General features: G+C 40.8%; 1 protein-coding gene across 1 annotated transcript in view; it reads left to right on the top strand.

The window, feature by feature from the left end:
* The window catches only part of LOC118796022 (regulator of G-protein signaling 5-like), a 31,380-nt gene extending 12,989 nt beyond the window's left edge, over positions 1-18,391 (top strand). Inside the window, exon 6 of the mRNA XM_036554856.1 lies at positions 18,274-18,391. Within this exon, the coding sequence (XP_036410749.1) occupies positions 18,274-18,391 (118 nt within the window). The remainder of the gene's footprint in view (positions 1-18,273) is intronic.
* Positions 18,392-20,744: the final 2,353 nt, after the last annotated feature.

The raw sequence follows: 20,744 nt of genomic DNA, 5'->3' as shown, positions 1-20,744 counted from the left end.
CAAAGAAAACTACAGGAGGAAAATGCTGAGCCAGCAAATGTGCTGCACTGCATTATACACTAACAAGCCCTGTGCAGCAAATGTTGTCCGGAAATGCATCAATTATATCAGGTCCAAGAGTTTACAGCACCGGCAGTTCCGGGCCTTTTTGGAAGAAGTTGAGTCAACATATGGTGATGTACTTTACTGAGGTGCGCTGGCTCAGCAGAGGACGTGTACTGAAGAGATTTTTTGAGTTAAGAACTGAGTTAAAGAGATTCATGGAAGATGGCAGAATGAGTGTCCCTGAATTTGATGATCCAAAATGGGTTATGGATCTTGCTTTCCTAGTAGACATAACACAGGAACAGAACATCCTTAACCTGAAGCTCCAGGGCCCTGGTCAGCTAATCACAGCAACTTATGAAAGTGCCAAAGCCTTCTCCGTTAAACTAAGAATGTCGAAAAATCATCTTTCTGCAAAAAATCTTAGTCATTTCACTACATGCAGATCACTTGTGGAGAAGGGCTCAGCTTTCAGTGGTGATGAATATGTGTCTGCCATTGAAAACCTAATGCAAGAATTTGATCTTTGTTTTGCTGACTTCAAGGTGCACTGTGACACTTTTCAGCTGTTTGCAGACCCCTTGTCAGTTGATGTGGAGAATGTCCCAACTGTGTTGCAAATGGAACTTATTGACTTGCAATGCAACAGTGAGCTAAAGAGTAAATTCAGGGAGGCATGGGGGAAACCAGACATGATTGGACAATTTCTGAGAGATTTATCCCCACATTACCCACAGCTTTCCAAAGTGTTTAGTCGAGTAATGTGTCTTTTTGGAAGCACATATCTTTTTGAGAAACTTTTCTCCACTATGAACTTTAATAAATGCAAGTACAGATCTAGGCTTAGTGATGCCCATCTTGAAGCTTTACTCAGGGTTTCAACTGTGACTTCCATCAGGGCAAATGTGGCTAATTTGTGTGAAAAGAAACGCTGTAAGGTGTCTGGCAAAAAATAAAGTACAAATGTGCAGTGCAGGTTTTAAATAAGTTGAACTTAGAATATAAAAGTTAGAAAATGCACTAAGGAGACATATTTGCACTTGAACTGTATATGAATGTTGTCAATACTTGCAAAATATAGTTATGTTAATAGAAATAAAAAATACATTTTCAGAAATAATGTTATTTGTTGATATGGCCCTCCTGTGACATGACAGTACCTATAGTGGCCCCAGGCCAATTTGAGTTTGAGACCCCTGGTGTAAGATGTTCCTTTTTATTTATTTCGAAATAAATCTGTTAGCCTGGGCAGACTGCAAAAGGGCACACACAAAAACGGCAACACCGGCAGTCACGTCCCTTACTGCAGAGGGGCACCACCCCGATTTGCCTCCTGCCCTGCCTGGGGTGTCATCTCTCTGCCGTCCACCAGCCTCACTTCCCTTCTCCTTCCCCAGCTGGCTTCCGCTGTCTTGCCTGCCCCAGGCGTCACTCCTGGAAGCCGTCTGGATCCACAGCGCTCTGCCGTCTCTCGCTCCGCACACCACAGCTGTTAAAAGAGATCCCCTCCCAGGATCCCTCCGCCAAATCATACCAAAAAGAAACAAAAGAAATCGAAAATGAAACGTAACAAAATATTCCCAAAAAGAAAGAAAAGAACCTGGCCGAAAACATCAACCAAAATCAAAACCAAAACAACCAAAAAGCAACACGAAACGAAACGGAATGGAAGGGAACAGAACGGAACGGAACGGAAGGGAACGGATGGGGACAGAACGGAAGGGAACGAAACGAAACGACTTTCCCAAGTAAAACCGCAAGCAGATCGCTTCCTTCCCGAGTCGTCTGTCTCCCCGACTGCCTGAATTGTTGCGTTTTTATACCTGTACTCCCGGTAATAATGACAATTCAGAACAGCTGTGGATCCCACTAGTTCAGCAGTGGCAATAATCCAATATCCCCGGCTCAAGCACGCACCCGCGGTACCCAATTAATTTCCCTGATAGAGGCGCTCAACAACAGCGGCAACTGTCGGCTTACTTCCCGTGTGTTTATTTCACGTATTATGTTTTTACTGTGATCCTTGAGTGTTAGTAAAGTTGATGAAATACTGTGCCTCTTTATGCTTTGCAATTACAATACTAGTGTTGGCCCATTTTGAATTGTAACAGTGGCCTGAGCCCTGACCTAGAAGGTTCAAGTTTCGCAGTTTATACATTGTACCCTTAAAGCCAAGAGCCATTATTGCCTCTCTTGGTTTATTGCTCATCCCGTTTATTTTTTTTTTAATTAATTGTATCAATAAACAGAATTTTGTATATTTCTAAACATCAGCATCCATCTGTTTCATTTAATTGAGTAAGGCTTTTGCAGGGCTTTTTTAGTGAGCCTGTCAATAGGGTTCTCTCATATCTTGCTGTGAGGGTGACCTAGTAAATCTAAACTCCTTAACCTACTGAGTGCCACATATAGATAGCCCATTGTAGAAACCCCTCCAAGCTGCGATTTCTGCAGGTAGGTGCATCATGATAATTGACCCCATGCAATGCATGGCCTCATGCATTTCTATCTCTGTCTTTTGGGCCTGGCCAGTCAAAAATAATGTAGCCTAGGAAGCAATTACAAAATGAACAAGTACTCTGTGTACATGGCTTGGATATCTTTAGAAGCACTAAGGTCATTGAGCTCACCCTTCTGCTCTTAATATGGTCAAGTTCACATACAGTACAGCAACAAACAGCACAGTCACCACAACAGTGAGCCCTGCTGGAAACCTTGGCCACAGCTGTAGTACCACTTAGTGTGCAGATGAGTGTTTGCTTGCATGTGTCAAAGTGTAGCTAGGAATCATTGTGCTGCCATCACTGCTGTTATTTTAGATGGAAATGGAAATCACTTAATGGTAGGTTTATTGGTGTTTCTTTTTTCATTTTTAACTCCTTTTTCAACAAATTGTACCAATTGTTCTACCTTAGGCTCATCTCACTGAGCCTTTAGCAAATTACTATATTATAGCTAGTCTAGATCCTTTTAATTCAGCTATCAGTTTACATTTGTTACAGCCAGCTAATGCATTACTATAACTCAAAGTAGCTGGATGAATTGCAAGGAAGTTATTTCAACCAGTCAGTGTATACACTTAGCAGATAGATAAGTATCTTGCTAGCTTGATAGTTTTGTACTATATCTTTCTAACAAGTTGTTTTAATCAGGTATTTAGTATGGCTAGAGGGCTAGATACATCACCAGCTTGCAATATTAGCTGGTGCTTAAGTGCTTCTATAGACATCAATGTAGCTAAGTGGCTGCTTTATTTCCATAAGAAGACATATTTATCCAAAATGTTACACTTGGATGATGTATTAGCATACATCATGCGTTACACATTTGTAACAATGAAAGGAGATAATAACAACCCATGTCCTGCTGTTTGCCATTACGCAAACTGTCTGCCATGTGTTTGTATTGGATTTCTCTGCATGCTGCTGACTGTAGGTCAGTATCAGGAGCTATCTCACCATCGTACACATTGTATGTTGTTTAACTTCAGCACCCCCAAATGAATGTGTTCTCGCGTCCCTGGTTCTCCTTCCCTGTCCCCGGGTGGCGGGGGCACCACATTAATGGAGTGTATTGCTGTGGAAGGAAGGAAGTGCACGGAAGGAAATTGCGTGGTGTGTGGTGTTGCGGGTGGGTAGCAGGGCGGGGGAATGAGAACAGCTGCGGGCGGGAAACGTAATTGCGTCTTTTTGTTCTTTTGTTTTTTTTCTATATTTGTAAAATAAAGAGTGTGTTTTTCCCTACTCACCTTGTCCTGGTGTCCTTGTGGTGGGCGGATCCCTAGGGAGGGAATGAACCGGTTGGGGCAGGGCTGGGAATTCTGTCCACTCCGGACAATAGCCTACATAACAAAGTCTTATAGGAAGAACATTAATCATAAAGAAAAGCTAACGACAAAAACAAAAAATATTGGAAACACACACTTCCTTAGCAGCAGTGGCTAACTATCAACCACTACAATATATTATGTTGTCTAAGCATAATTAAAATAATCCACAAAACCACTGTAGTTTACTGAACTATTCAACAGTGATTCATGTCAGTAGAGGGTGTTTCATGCTGTACTCTTTGGAGTCGTACAAAGCCATTGTACTGAGAACATTTCGGGGCATTTTGGGTCTCATTGTCAACACAGAGAATCTTTTGAGACAGAATGAACCATTGTACTGAGAACTTGTCAACAGTACATCAGGTCATTCAGCACACAGTACACAGCGGGGGCGTTTCGAGTCTTCCAGAGTCAGTCACATGCTGTAGTCACCATGATCAGCATAGTCACTGAGCCGCCATGCCGAGATGGCCAGTGGGAGGTGCTTCAAGTGTTTTAGCATTTCAGCCATTGGCTAGTTGTCATCATGAGCTTACTGCTGATAGTTTTGTGATAGGCTGCTTCATGGACAGACCGCATAGCCGTTAGACCGTTTCAAATTTTAATTATCATTAAAACCGTGGTTGATTACCGCGCTTTGAAAAACTCACGTTAAATACTGTTTTCTTATCTGCAATATGCACAAAGTGCAGTTACCTCTCACGGCCACATGGTTCCACCTCTAATGTTAATCAGTCCCTCCAGGATTTCGTGGGCTTTTGTCGGGATTGTTGCGGCCTAAAATGCCTGATTTCGCGGGAGCATTTCTAAAAAGTTGCAATGCATATTGTCCTTTTTTGTGTATAATTCACAGGAAACCACAGGCAAATTGTACCAGTAAAAATAAAACCACACTGTTCTGAGTATTCCAAATAACTCAGGATTACAAATATTCTAACAAAACATGCTTTATTAAAAAAATGTGGGGCATTCCACAAAGCAGCAAAATAATTAAATTAAATAATTATTAAACCATAACTCAAAACACAAACCTCTTTTGCTGTAATACTTAAAACAATACAAATGTAAACAACTCACTTTTAACTTATAAACTGAAATTCTTATATTACTTATAGTTTTATCAAGAGCTCTGTTGAAGGTTTGATAATTTAAGATCTAAAAGAAAAAAATCCTTCATCTTAAGGATTTAATGTTGAAAGATGCTAACAACAGAATGCAAGAAGAAAAAAATTATTCTTCTGAGGACCCACACAGTACCTGAATGCAAAAAACAAAACTAAAGTTGTGCAAATTTAAAAGTTGTACTGCACAGAACTTATCAGTAAACACAGAACAAATCAAGTACCACTGTACTTTACATTACGCTTGTGCTCCACACCATAAGAAGAGTAAATCTCAACCCACATTCTCAGAACTTTTATCTACAGCTGCTCATGAAACCAAACATTTATGCTGACAGATATCTGTATGAGCCTACCCTTTTAAGATACAGTTTGAGCTTATTAGCATTAACCATTTTCACTCTCTCCTCTGCCTCACTGAATGGCATCTCTCATGCTCTCCATCTCAGATTTCATTACACACCCAACTTGAAATAAAAAAAAGCTTTTACATATTTAAACTTTTCGAAACTTTTCATTATTAAACTATTTTCTCTCTCTCTCACTCACGCACTCACACACACACACACAATTTGTCTCGCAAACAGACAAACACGCTTCTAATACTTGGTGGTTTATCCTAAGCTAACGTTACCACTAACCAAACATATTAAATCTAACTCACCTTGATTCTTTCGGCACTTGCAACAGATCTCGATGCGACGGCCTGCTACTGCCCTGGTGTGTTTTGCGGCTGAAAAATGTTTGTCAGTCGTTGACTTTCGCCTGTGTTCAATGACAATGTTGCACGGTGTGCAAAACAGTTTACCCCCACTTTCATGTAGTAAGTGAGGAAACTGTCTTTCACGGTCTTTAGCAGTAATTTTTGTTAGTAAATGTGATGTTTGTATCGCACATGTCTGCATTCTCGCTTAATTAAAACAAGGAAGTGAAAACCGTATCGCTGGTTTTGTGCGGGGCTGCTATGATTGGTGAAACTCGTGAGAAACTACGATGATTGGTCAAATTTGCGGGAAAGTTGCGGTGATTGGACAGAATTGCATGGTCGCACTGAATTCACGGGGATTGGCTGAATTTGCGTTAATAGTTGTGATCGCGAAATCCTGGAGGGTCTGATGTCTAGTAGCCTCAAAGATATTTTCCATAAAAGCTTGTCTTTAGTGTCAAGCTTAATTTGGCAAGTTTTTACCCAGCTGCTTAAAGGCTTAAGTTCTGTTATTCAGTTATAAAATCAAATCTGCTGTGATCACCAAGAACTGTAAACAAAACAAAAAGGTTATAAAAACATCCCGTTTTGATGTGGGGTTCTGGAACAGTTCAAGTCCTAATGGTTCCAGACTGTCCTTGGTTTAGAATTAGAATTAGAATTAGAATGCCTTTTATTTATTATTATTTATTTTACCTTTATTTTACCAGGAAATTCCATTGAGATCTAAAATCTCTTTTACAAGAGAGACCTGGCCAAGATAGCAGCCGTACAGACTCACAACATATTAAAAATACAACATATACAATAAAAAGTACGACATATACAACATAATATACAAAAAATCCACAACAAAAAACAGCTATTTAAACTCAGTGGCCTCTTAAGAAAAGCAATGACATGTCTCATTCGCCACATTCTTTATGATCGACTTAAATTTATCAATGGATATAAATGTATCCAATTTTAAATCTTTCTGTAGATTATTCCATGTCCAAGGTGCATGGTAAGAAAATGCAGTTTTCCCCAGATTTGTCAAAACCCGGGGTACATTAAAGAGCAACCACCTGGAAGAGCGTAGCTGGTAACTGCCTGAGGTGGGGCAGGGAAGAGTACAGAGGTAAGCAGGAAGTTTACCCAGTATCACTTTATAGATAAAAAATAAACCAGTGCTGTTGTCTGCAAGTGGTTAGTGATGTCCAGCCCACCAAATCATAAAGAATGCAATGGTGAGTGAGAGACTTTGCATTTGTAATAAAACGTATCGATGCATGGTACACTGAATCAAGGCTCCGTAAAATGGAGGAGGCTGCACGCATATACAATATATCACCGTAATCGATCATAGGCAGAAAAGTAGCTTCCACAAGTTTTTTCTTAGCATTAAAAGTAAAACAGGATTTATTTCTAAAATAAAAGCCAATCTTCACTTTTAGCTTCCTAACTAGATTAGCAATATGTACATTAAATAAAAGCTTGTCATCTATCCATATACCTAAATACTTGTAAGAGGCACCCTTTCGATGGATTAACCATCGGACGTGAAAATGCTAAAATCATCAAGCAACTGTAAGCAAGCTTTTGAGAGGACCATGAACTTTGTTTTCTGAGCATTTAAAACCAATTTTAAAATAAGCAGAGCATTAGTTTGTAATGGCTGTAATGCAGTCTGAAGCTCTTGTACTGCCTGTGTTATGGAGGGTGTCATCAGCGTAGAGGTGTATTTTTGCTTGAATGTCCTTACCCAAGTCATTTATAAAAATAGAAAACAAGATAGGTCCCAGAATGGAACCCTGGGGGACACCTTTGGCTATCTCAAGAAAATCAGATTTGTAGCCTTCTGCATAGACATACTGGTTTCGATCTACAAAATAATTTCTAAACCATTTAACAGCCTTGGGACCAACACCAACATTCCTAAGTTTATTCAGCAGCAATTCATGGCATTGCACATTGTTTTACAATGAAATTTGCTGTTCAGCCCCTGAGACAGTATATTAACATTTCATACTCAAACACACAAGATAATAAATATAATATAAAAAGATAATATAATAAATATAATAAAAAAGAATAAAAAAGTGGCATATCAAAAGCTACTGTTGTATATTGTACCTATGCTATTGCACCATGTAAAAATATTTTTGCACTGTGCCAAAATGTACCCCTGTACCAATATTATTGCACCTTATAAAACATTATTGCATGTTATATACAGATGATTTACAGATGTTATTAGTGTGATTGCAATGCGAGCGTTGCAAGCCCAACTTGAAAAGTACATTTCCTGAAGAAAATGCGGAGTGTGATTGCAACCCGGCAGCGAAAACCTGGTAACGTATATGAGACGATTGCTAGGATGTGGCTAAGTGGTTGCTAGGCCTTTGCTAGGGTGTTGCTAGGTGGTTGCTAGGATGTTGCTAAGCGGTTTCAAACAAGCGGTTTGTTGCTGGATGGCTGCTAGGCTGTTGCTAGGTGGTTGCCAGGGCATTACTAGGTGGTTGCTAAGGTATATAAGGTGGTTGCTAGGGTGTTGGTAGGTGGTTACTAGGGCATTGCTAGATGATTACTATGGTATATAATTTGGTTGCTAGGGCTTTGTTGGGTGGTTGCCAGGCTGTTGCTAAGTGGTTGCTAGTGGGTTGCTAGGGTGTTGCTAGGTGGTTGCTAGGGTAAACAATATGGTCGCTGGGGCATTGCTAGTGCGTTGCTGGGCGGTTGCCATGGTGTTGCTAAGTGGTTGCTAGGGTGTTACTAAGTGGTTGCTAGGGTAAACAATATGGTTGCTAGGGACACACCCACCTTTTGTGAGTGTTGGGTCACATGACCCAAAGCACTATGTCAGGTCCCGTGCCTATTGGTCAAATGGTGATCGAGTGGAAAGGCTTTGAGAAATGCACTGAAGTGAATGGGAGGATGGAAGGATGAATAAACGAGTAAAGGATGAGTGCGGGGTCAGAATGGGATTCAATTAGTGTTGGGTGGCATCACCTGAGCCAGCATATGAGGTACTGTGTCTGTAGGCCGAAAGGTGACCGAGCTGTAATACTTTGAGAAATTAATTGTAGTCAATGGGAAGATGGAGGGATGAGTGAACAACAAAAAGAGGAGTGCGGGTCAGTATGGCTTTCAATGTGTTGGGTGGCATGACCTGAGCCAGCATATGAGGTACTGTGACCGTAGGCCGAAAGGTGACCGAGTGGTAAGACTTTGAAAAATGAATTGAAGTTAATGGCAGGATGGAGGGATGAGTGAATGACAAAAAGACAAGTGCGGGTCAGTATGGCTGTCAATGAGTGTTGGGTGATTTGACCTGAGGCAGCATATGTGGTACAGTGGCTGTCAGGGAAAGGTGACCGAGGCGGTAAGACCTTAAAAATGAACTGAGGTGAATGGAAAGATGGAGGGATGAGTGAATGACAAAAAGACGAGTGCAGGTCACTATGACTTTCAATGAGTGTTGGGTGATTTGACCCGAGGCAGCATATGTGGTATGGTGGCTGTTGGGCCAAAGGTGGCCGAGTGGTAAGACTTTGAAAAATGAATTGAAGTCAAAGGGAGGATGGAGAGATGAATAAATGAGTAAAAGATGAGTGTGGGTCAGTATGGGTTTCAATGTGTTTGGTGGCATGACCTGAGGCAGCATATGTGGTAGTGTGACCATAGGGCGAAAGTACCACAGTACCACATATGCTGCTGGTGTGCTTGTATACAGCTAAGCCGTACCTGCACTCGTTCTCTGGTTTTTGTTGTTTTTTCATCCCTTTTTTCCCATAGACTCCCATTCATTTTCAAAATCGCCCCCCTCACACTTTATGGCCTGTCCCACTCGGACATTTCACCCCATAGCCACCATACCTCACATGTTGCCTTGGGACAAATCACCCAACACCCAACCAAGACCGTCTTGACCCACACTCGTCTTTTTGTCATTCATTCATCCCTCCATCCTCCTATTGACTTCAATTCATTTTTCACGACTCGGGTCACCTTTCGGCCTACGGTCACAGTACGTCATATGCTGGCTCAGGTCATGCCACCCAAACACTCATTGCATTTACATTTACATTTACATTTACGTTTACATTTTTGGCATTTAGCAGACGCTCTTATCCAGAGCGACTTACAATGTTATCCATTTATACAGCTGGATATTTTACTGAGGCAAGTGGGTTAAGTACCTTGCCCAAGGGTACAGCAGCAGTGCCCCAGTGGGGAATCAAACCAGCGACCCAGCGAAACCCATTCTGACTCATCCTTTACTCGTTTATTCATTCTTCCATCCTCCCATTCACTTCAGTGCATTTCTCAAAGCCTTACCACTCGGTCACCATTTGACCAATAGCCACGGGACGTGACATGGTGCGTTGCGTTATGTGACCCAACACTCACTAAAGGTGGGTGTGTCCCTAGCAACCATATTGATTACCCTAGCAACCGCCTAGCAACCACTTAGTAACACCCTAGCAACCACCTAGTAACCACTTAGCAACACTTTGGCAACCAACCAGCAACGCCCTAGCAATGCCCAGCGACCATATTGTTTACCCTAACAACCACTTAGCAACACCATGGTAACCGCCCAGCAATGCACTAGTAATGCCCCAGCGACCATATTGTTTACCCTAGCAACCACCTAACAACATCCTAGCAACCCACTAGCAACCACTTAGCAACACCCTGGCAACCACCCAACAACGCCCTAGCAACCAAATCATATACCTTAGTAACCATCTAGCAATGCCCTAGTAACCAGCCACATCCTAGCAATCGTCTCATATACATTACCACGTTTTCGCTGCCGGGTTGCAATCACACTCTGCATTTTCTTCAGGAAATGCACTTTTGTAGTTCTTTTTCTTCTTCTTATTCCACCAAATTTTGGACCGCTTCTCCTCCCACAGTTTTCGAGATATTGACCCCAAACCAACTGTAACCCATCCGGTCTGACCCCGATTGGTGTGCTTGTATACAGCTAAGCCGTACCCACACTCGTTTTCCGGTTTTTGTCATTGTTTCATCCCTTTTTTCCCATAGACTCCCATTCATTTTCAAAATCACCCCCCTCACACTTTATGGCCTTCCCACTCGGTCACATTTCACTCCATAGCCACTATACCTCACATGTTGCCTCGGGACAAATCACCCAACATTCAACCAAGACCGTCTTGACCCACGCTCGTCTTTTTGTCATTTTGTTCATCAGTTTTTTACTCATTTATTCATCTCTCCATCCTGCCATTGACTTCAATTCATTTTTCAAAGCCCTATCACAAGGTCACACTTAGGCCGTCAGCAAACGTCCCTCATATGCTGGCTCAGGTCATACCATCCAACACTCAGTGAAATCCATACTGACCTGCACTTGTTTTTTACTCGTTTATTCATCCCTCCATCCTCCCATTGACTTCCATTCATTTTTCAAATTCTTACCGCTTGGTCACCTTTCAGCCTGAGGGTCAGACTTGGGGAGACGTGGGGTCTGAGTCTGACTGTCTGTGGGCGGTTGGATAGGAAGTCCTTGATCTACATGCACCATGAGTTACTGAGACCCAGCTCAAGGAGTTTGGTGACCAACCTGCTGGGGACAATAGTGTTGAATGCAGAGCTGTAGTCTATAAAAAGCATCCTCACATATGTCCCCTTCTGTTTGAGGTGGGTCAGTGCTGTGTGGGGAGCTGTGGCGATGGCATCCTCTGTGATGTTGGTTTGTTTGCGACTGGTATGATTGTGGCTGATTTCGGACAGGCAGGTACAGTAGCCTGGGAGAGGGACAGGTTAAAGATGTCAGCAAACACCTCTGCAAGCTGATGGGCGCAGTCTCTGAGCACTCTTCCTGGAATCTCATCAGGCCCCGCAGCCTTCTTAACATTCACAGTGCTGAGAATTCGCCTTACCTTACCTTAGCATGTGGTCAGCAATCTCTCGTTTAAATAGAATAATTGGATATTCAAATTTAGCCTTCAGCACTTTGTTCTGAAAGATAGCCATCGTTTAGTTGGTTCCACAACTTTGGTCCTATCAATATCAGCAATCGCCTGGCTCAATGTTGTGAAAGAAATGAAAAATATAAAATTTAATGCAACTACAAGAACTATGCAACTACAAGAGTTATATGTTGTCACATTGTGTTTTATTCCATGGATGATCCCCCAGTTATTCTGAATAACTTTAAGTTGGCCTAATAGTGTGGACTAGTAGTTTTCACAAGCCCAAAATCATCAATTGTAACATAAGGCAGAAGTTTAATTAAAGAAAATATTTGGTCATGAAAAGCATTCTTCCACTGAAGAAGGTCTGCAGAAGGCCTTTGAAAATAAACTGATTTATATGAGCAATTCAGGCGCTGTGGGAAAATGAGATTAATTTCCTCTTGGCTTCTCTATCACAGCTCTCTCACACCCCCTCAACATTCAAAGGTGCAACACTGCATTTTGATTAATTAGCCACCTTTTTAATAACTTGGGAACAGAAGCTGAGAACTATATGGTTGTCCATTAAAAGTTAATATCTTTTCCCTTGATTTAAATGTGAACCTTCACATTAAATGTCTGTGTCAAGCCCTGCTCCATAAATAGAACATCAGGGGCATCTAGTATCATTGAACAGTTTTTATACCTTAAGCTGAATGGTCACATACCAGCTTTTGCCTTCCATCAACAATTTATGTTGTAATGAGAGCAACTTCATGATTATACTGTGTTTTAAACCCTTTTCTAAATGAAAGACAATTGCTTTGTGGCTGATGTAATGGATTGTGTTAGGGTCCATTAGTTAATTTCCTTTGGCCAAGCAACTTCAGTCTCTTATGTTTCTGAGCTATTTAAGCAGCCATGGAAATGAATACTCTTTAGTCAGACTTTGGATTGATTTAATAATTAAATTCTCTGACAATCTGTCCATTTTGCCACCTTGCATCCTTATTTATCAATATATAGTCAAAAGACATCCAAGATGACATACAAGCTGCAAAAAAATCACCCTGTACCCTGCAAGGACTCTCCATACACATGAATTATAATATTTTCAAGTAGATTTTCTTTGACATAAAACGTTCCTGCATGAAGGATAAATTTTTGGAAGAGTACAAATGCCTAAAAAAAGTGAGCCTCTGCTGCCTAGAACCTTTTTATTCAGCTCCAGTGCCTTGGATCATGCATAGCTACTCAATGAGGTAGAGTTCAGACTTGCAGGAAACTTGATGTCACCCTTTGGGACTGCTGTGCTTGGCCTCTTAGCCAGCTGAGGGCTTTTCATGGATAATTTCATTTGCGGCTCGCAGCCCCTGGATGATCCATCTGTTTACATTTTTTTTTTCCCCTTTGTTGGCCTGAAAACGGCAAGCACTACATTCTTATTAATGCAGAGCTCTTCAGGATCTGTGTACATATTGTGTAGTTAGTTCTCTCAGTCAAACAATAGCACTCCTTAAGGAGTGTGTGGTACATGCTGAAATGCAATTGTGGATGTGCAGCAGCATGTGTATCATGTTTCTGACACTGTTGCAACATACAGTATATGCAAACATGCAGCAAAGGGCTACATTTGCCAGCGTTTGCTCCCACCAAGGCTGCGATTTGGCATTGACTAGCAAATTTAAACAGGTTCTCTTTATCAGCTTCCTCTAATACACAGCGACCAACAAATTCATAACATCACACAAGAGTCCAAGGAGGGAAGCGCTTACTTAAATGTTTTATTCAGTGATTGAGAATGCACTGATTAAAAAAAAAAAAAAAGACCCCCTTCTTGTTTTCTTGTTTGAGTAACAGTGCTCTGCAACTGCTGAGTGATTTTATTGTGATGCAGGACTGCACCTCACACCTGATGAGTTCTGAGGAGGAAAATCCTACCCTTCTCCTCCTCCCTAGCAAAGCAGTAGCCATTGACAAAATGTCAGGATGAGAGCTGCATTTACAGCATCTACATGGAACCAGACGCAGAGAGGAAAGCACTGCTAGCCTAGCATGTGGCATGGCAAGGTGGATTGCACACATTGAGGCCATGACATCTCAGCACCAGTCACTGCACACTTCCCTCTGCTGTTATTCCTGCTGCTCAAAGCTCTGCACTACACTCCCCTATACATACACACACACTTCTGCAAGAGAACCACATGTTATAATGTACAGTTTGATGAGGCTTCTAGTGTTGAACACTAATCCATCTCAACTCAACTATGAATTCTTTTGGACTCGACTTAAAATCCCTCCACCATTCAGCTCTTCCTCACCTTCCTCAAACTTCCTCTTGTCATAGATCATAGTCTGCCTTACTTAGAGTTCCAACTCCACCGTCTTGTCTTCTCTGTTTCTTAATCTGGCTGTCTCCTTTTATCTGACCAGCTTTCCTGCAGCCCCGCTACTAGAGTAATTTCCAACAAATGATTTAAGTCTGGAACTGTCAGGGCTCAGGCACGGACTCAGACCACGAGTGCTCCAATTCCAGGCGTTTATTAGCAGAATCGTCAAACAAGCAGGCAGTCCAAAAACAGGCAGGGTCAAAATACCAGGAAGGCAGTCCAAGGGGAAAACAAGGATCAAAAACAGAAACAGGCAGGGTCAAACCTTGAAGGCAGGCAGATCAGGCAATCAGGACAGAAGGGCAGGCAAAAACGATGTCGAGGAACAGGCGAGGCAAAAACCAGCAAAATCCAAACAGGGTAAACAGGCGGGAACCGAGACAGGCAGAAACACTGAAACGATCTGGCAAACAACACAGAGACAAGCAGGGTAGATAGGTGGGCTGGGCTGATTAGGTGATGGGAGGCAGGTGTGCAGGCAGGCAGGTGGAGACAATCAGGTGGGCGGAGACAAGGCGGAGAGCGGGGCAGGGCTAGAACACAAGGAAAACAAAAGCACATGGACAGGGAAAAAACAAAAACACAACAGCTAGGGGGCGGGAGCCCTGACAGGAACACTCTATACAAGACAAGAGAAGATTGGTGGTGTGATAGCAATCACTTGCAGCTACAGGGTAATGGATATTTCCCTCCGGTTTATCATTACAACAGTATGTGGGCCTGATTTTGGCAGTATGTGACTGCCAAAAGTTCATAATGTTGTGTAAACATCAAGAGGAGCAGCATTCACGGGGAAAGGGGGGAAAACAGATTTAGAAGGACAGAGTAGCATGTACCCAACAGCAGGCAGAAGCAGTACTGGACTGAAACCACAAAGGCTGGCCCCACCTTTCAGTGTCTTTTTGACACCTACTGCTAGTACAGGGGTACCGCAATGACTTTGGGGCAGTCCCTCACCCAGTCAGTCAGCAAATCAGCGAGGGGTCACCAGGGGAGGTGAAACCACCCCTCTTCCCAACTATATTTATCCACTTCTGCTGTTGCATTGTGCATCGGTACAGTGCTTTGAGTCTCTGCCTACATTGTCTGTAGCAGCACAAAATGACTTCTACCAGGTTGGCCTTCTCACCTGCAAAGAACTGTGGGAAGGTACACAGCCATTTCTGGCGTACGCGAAGACTCGTGATATCTTACCGTTGATTGGTTTGGGAGCAAAAAAGTCTTGTTTCAAAATTTATGGAAGAGGTCTAACGGTGTATTCTGATTATGGTCTGAGACAAGTGTTTTCATAATTGTAATTAATTGGAATTAATAGCTCCTGCCAGATTATATGAATATCTTAAAACAAGCTTGCATATATATATGCATGACATAAAGCACACTATACAGAAAAGCCAAAACATGCCAGCTTTGGAATGGCATGTTTCAGCATGTCTCCATAGTTTAAGTACCTCATGTCATACGTATACATACAGAACACTTTCACCCACTAATTGGTTTGTAAAACTGATGGTTTCTTTTTCATTATTTGCTTTTTCTTTTAAAAAGGAAAAAACTCAAATTCATTATACTCGTGAAGGTGAAAGTTAGATTAATAAAGCATATTTTTGAAGTGAAATATGCAAAAAATCTGTGCACTAACCTAAAAAGATTAACCTTCTACAATACATCAGTACATCAGTTTTGATTGGCAATATCAGATAGAACCTGCTGCTCCCTTACAATGCCATCCTTTCTGATCTTATCAAAGGATAGATAGATAACAGAGATATGAGGATTTTGTATCCTGATTAATTTAAAGGCAGCTGAAAATATGTTTTCTTCGATTTTAAGGACAAACCACAATGTGGCTGAATTGATTCTGAGCCTTGGTTAGGTCTGAAAATAATTTCTTTGTGAGAAATTTTCTCTAATGAAGGTCTAGTGACCAACGTTCCATCTCACTACATGAGATTTGCAAAGACCACAGTGCACAGAAATTTCAGTATTTTTCTATCAGTGCATTCCATCTTTAACACCTTTGCAGAGCATTTCTTGAGAGGGTGTAGTTTCTCATGTGAGGACAGTAAAAATATGAAATCTGAAATTTGCCCAGCTTTCCCATGCAGTGGTTGAGCAAGGTTGCTCATTCCAATGATCTAATGAAGATTCAATATTTCATCAACATTACTGAGGTTCACAGTGACCACCAGCAGACAAGTGCACATCTCAGCAATAATGATAGGAAACAAGTTTGATGTTTCCATGGACCTTCTGGAGATTTTGCATGGTTTTCAATTTAGGAAGTCTGAGAAACAAAGTGCCCTGTATTTCCAGTAAAAGCAGATACTAACAAACTAAATTTGTATTTCTCCCATTTCAAACAAGACACTGAAATGAATGAAGAGACTTTCTGGATCATGACAGAAATCTATCTGGATAGGATTTTACATTATTTTATTTAAAGGTACTGTACGAGACTGAGTTCTAACCAGAACAAGTAAGTAGTACTCCCAACAAAATTAACAAACAAAATGAAAGAATAAATTCATAATAATAAGAATAAATTCAATTTTATTTATAAACTATGTCATTTTTATTGATGAAATGTGTTGTAGGAGTAGGAACCCGTAGCTCAGAATTCCCTCACTGGTATCCAGTTGTGAGTCTGGCTCTTCCAGATCACAAAGTGCATGTGGGGTCCCCCGCCACAGAGGGCCCCTGTCCAACAGAGTTGTAAGACCCTTGCAATTGCAGCCAAGACATTTATAAGACACTCATGATCACTGCCGCCTTTAATGTCACCTGGCAATGTAGAAAAAATCACAGCTCCACTCACACACAAGCACATTACACTGCTGTACAATGCTGTACTCAGCTGTCAAGTAAATCTATCAACTGACTGTACACTATGCCGCCAAAGGGGGTCCTTCAAATCAGATAATATCGAAATGGCATCCAAACAAACCTACTTATCAGGAAAAAAGAAGAAAATGAAACTTTAAAGTGAGGAACGTACAGCAAATAAAGGTATGCAAATTTAATACTTTTGTGCTATAAAATAACTTGCTGCATACATTGCTACAGCAGAATATTTTAATAATACCAATATGGTTAAGAATGAGTATTTTTAAATCACACACACACACACACACATATGTATGCGCATATATATATATCAGGACATCATTAACAAAAGTATTACCAGAATTATTAGTATTACCGTGTTGTATCCTATCAGAGCTGATCTGTCTAATGCAAAACATATTCATGCTGTGTCAACTCTTTCAGCATTGCTTTGATGTCTGATCATATAAAGTTTGTTCGTGAGAGGGTGTTTCAATTCACATATTAACACCAATTAAGAACAAGAGAAAAGTTTTTTCAACAGCCATTGCATTTTAGGAGTGCATCATCCCATAATTTTTTGCTTACATTGGCAGTTTAATCACTTAGGGGTGTTACACAATACACACCACAAGAAGGGCCTTCATGAGGAGGCAGGATTGAATGCCTTAACTACTGACTATAGCTCAGTGTTATGTTCTATTGTCCTACACTCCATCATCTTCACATTACAGTTAACCTCCCATTGCCTCTCTGCAGCAATTTAAATCAGCAGAATGTAAGGTGGAAAAGATTGTTTTACTTAGCCCCACATGTGTGATTACCAACACAAGAAATTCTACGGGGATAAGACATTGAGGGGTCCGCTATTGTGACGTTACATAAGTTATTTCCTTCTTAAAAAGGTCAGCACTTCTGAGTCTCTATACAGCCTATTTATTATATTATATACCATACAGCTTTCAATTCAGTGAAAAATGTGCAATGCATTTCAACATAATGTATATTATATATTATATTGTATTCATGTTTAGTTATGTCTTTAAAGCAGTCATTCTGTTATTGTAATACCTTACAATGTCTACTCTTAGCATAGTGATGCACTTATTTGTAAATCGCTCTGGGTAAGAGCATCTGCTAAATGATGTAATGTAATCTAATGTAAAGTTCACATGGTATTGAAGTCAGGTGGATGTCAAAGTTTGTAGAAAAAAATACTTTCTCTTGGACATCCACTCTCGAAAGAAAGGTCTTTATTCTTCCAGTTAACTGATCCTTTCATTCTGTTTTTACTACTGCCTTGCATTTCTGAGGTAAAATTCTGACACCATATGTTGATGTTTAACACCAAGGTAGAACTATCAAGGGCAAAAACAGACCCAACAGATCTTGTCTCCCTGCTGAATGTATCATCATGTTCCCCCCTCTCCAATTTGTCCTCCAGGGCTAAAGAGATCAAGACTACATTGGGTACTCTGCTTCAGAAGCCAGAGAATGCCATAGATCTGATCATCCCCTACCCTGAGAAGCAAGAGAAGAAGCCAGAGAAACCTCAGAAGTAAGTATAAGGGAGTCACACACATTCTTCTGCACACTTACTCTGAGGTTAGTGTGAGGCATTCACACAAGTTCATTTAAATACTGACTGACCTTCAGGCAAATTCAGTTGTACATAAGAACATAAGAACATATGATGACGAGAACAGGCCATTCGGCCCAACTAAGCTCGCCATTTCTTAATTAAAGAGTATCCAAAACTGCATCAAGTCTAAACTTGAACACAGCAAGGGTCTCTGCCTCAACTACATGACCTGGCAACCTATTCCATGTATTGATAACTCTTTGTGTAAAATAATATTTCCTTATATCAGTGCGGAACTTACTCTTAACTAGTTTCCATTTATGTCGTCTTGTTTTACAGACTAAACTCACCCTAAAGAATCTATTATAGTTGACCTTATTGATTCCTTTTATAAATTTAAATACCTCAATTAAATCACCCCTAAGCCTCCTCTCGCTTAGTCTAAATAGGTTAAGTAACTTGAGTCTTTCCTCATAGCTTTTATATTTCATGCCAGGAACTAATTTAGTTGCCCTTCTTTGAACCTTTTCTAGAGCTCCGGTATCTTTTTTATAGTGCGGTGCCCAGAACTGCACACAGTATTGTAGGTGCGGTCTGACTAAGGCATTGTATAATTTCAATATAACCTCTTTAGATTTATACTCAATACTTTTGGCTATATATCCCAGCATCCTGTTGGCCTTTTTTACTGCTACAGCACACTGCCTAGATCCTGTTACGCTTGGGTCAACCATTACTCCCAAGTCCTTTTCAAAATGAGCACATTCTAGTTTTCCACCCATGAAGTAGTCTTGTATAAGGTTCTTATTTCCCACATGCAAGACTTTACATTTATCTAAATTGAATGTCATCTGCCAGGTATCCGCCCACTTTTGGATGCTGTTTAGGTCTTCCTGTATTACCTTAGTTGATTCTATACTGTTGGCTAGACCCCCTAGTTTTGTGTCATCTGCAAATTTTACTATTTTACTACTAACCTCTGCATCAAGATCATTTATGTATATAAGAAATAGCAAAGGCCACAACACCGATCCCTGCGGGACTCCATTTCGTACAGGACCCTGCTCTGATACAATTCCTCCCACAGTTACAGACTGCTTTCTATTAGACAACCAACTTCGAACCCACTCGGTGATAGCTCCTGTAATTCCCGCAGATGTCATTTTCAATATGAGTCTCTCGTGCGGAACTTTGTCAAATGCCTTTTGAAAGTCCAAATAGATAATATCATAAGCTTGGTTTGAGTCCAGACATGCTGTAGCTTCCTCAAAGAAGTCCAGGAGGTTTGTTAAGCACGACCTCCCTCTGCGAAAACCGTGTTGGCTATCATTTAAAACACCATTTCGTTCCAGGAATAATTCCAAATTATCCCTAATGATGGATTCCAGTATTTTGCATGCTATACAAGTTAAGCTGACAGGCCTATAATTTCCTGGTTCAGTCCGGTCTACTTTCTTGTAGATAGGTACTACACTGCCATGTTTCCAGTCATCTGGTATTTCTCCAGTTTTAAGGGATTGCTTAAAAATAACTGTCAGAGGCTTGTAAACCACCTCCGCTAGTTCTCTGAGAACTCTTGGATATATTCCATCAGGGCCTGCTGCCTTATTTGTTTAAAGTTTTTGAAGTTTATCTAGTACTTCTGCATCATTTAAATCAATTTCCTCTATAAGTCTCTGAGAACTGACTGCACCTGAAGGCATGTGCAAAAACACTTCACTAGTGAAACTCTCCACAAAGTAACTGTTTAGTGTATCAGCAATAGCTTTGTTATCGTAAACCATAACCCCATCCTTATTTTTTATACCTCTTATTTCATCCTTAACTATCCTTTTTTGACCATAATATTGAAAAAAACGTTTAGAGTTGCTCTTTGTATCTCGTGCAATTTGTCTTTCATAACATCTTTTGGCTTCCCTTATTTTTTTCTTAACTTGAGCTCGCATATTACTGTATTCAATCTTATTACTATCTGAGCTCTCCAACTTGTATTTTCTAAATAATTTCCTTTTTTGTTTCAAACTGTTCTGTACTGACTTATTCATCCACTGTGGATGCTTCTTTTTCAGCTTTCCTTTTCTCACTTGCGGAATGAATTTATGCTGTACATCCAGAATAATCGTTTTAAATATGCACCACATTTCTTTGACAGTTTTACCACCTAGAAGAGGTACCCAGTTTATATTCCTTGTATAATCACGCATCTTAATAAAGTCAGCTTGCCTAAAGTTGAATACTCTAGCATTGGAGAATGCAGACTTAACTTGCCAAAAAACTTCAAATGTAACTGAACTATGGTCACTTGTACCGAGTGGTTCCCCTACCTCAATACT

Source organism: Megalops cyprinoides, chromosome 20 (genome assembly GCF_013368585.1).
Source record: "Megalops cyprinoides isolate fMegCyp1 chromosome 20, fMegCyp1.pri, whole genome shotgun sequence".
Lineage (NCBI taxonomy): Eukaryota > Metazoa > Chordata > Actinopteri > Elopiformes > Megalopidae > Megalops > Megalops cyprinoides.
Note: the sequence above shows the minus strand (reverse complement) of the source record. Positions and strands in the feature narration are given on the sequence as shown.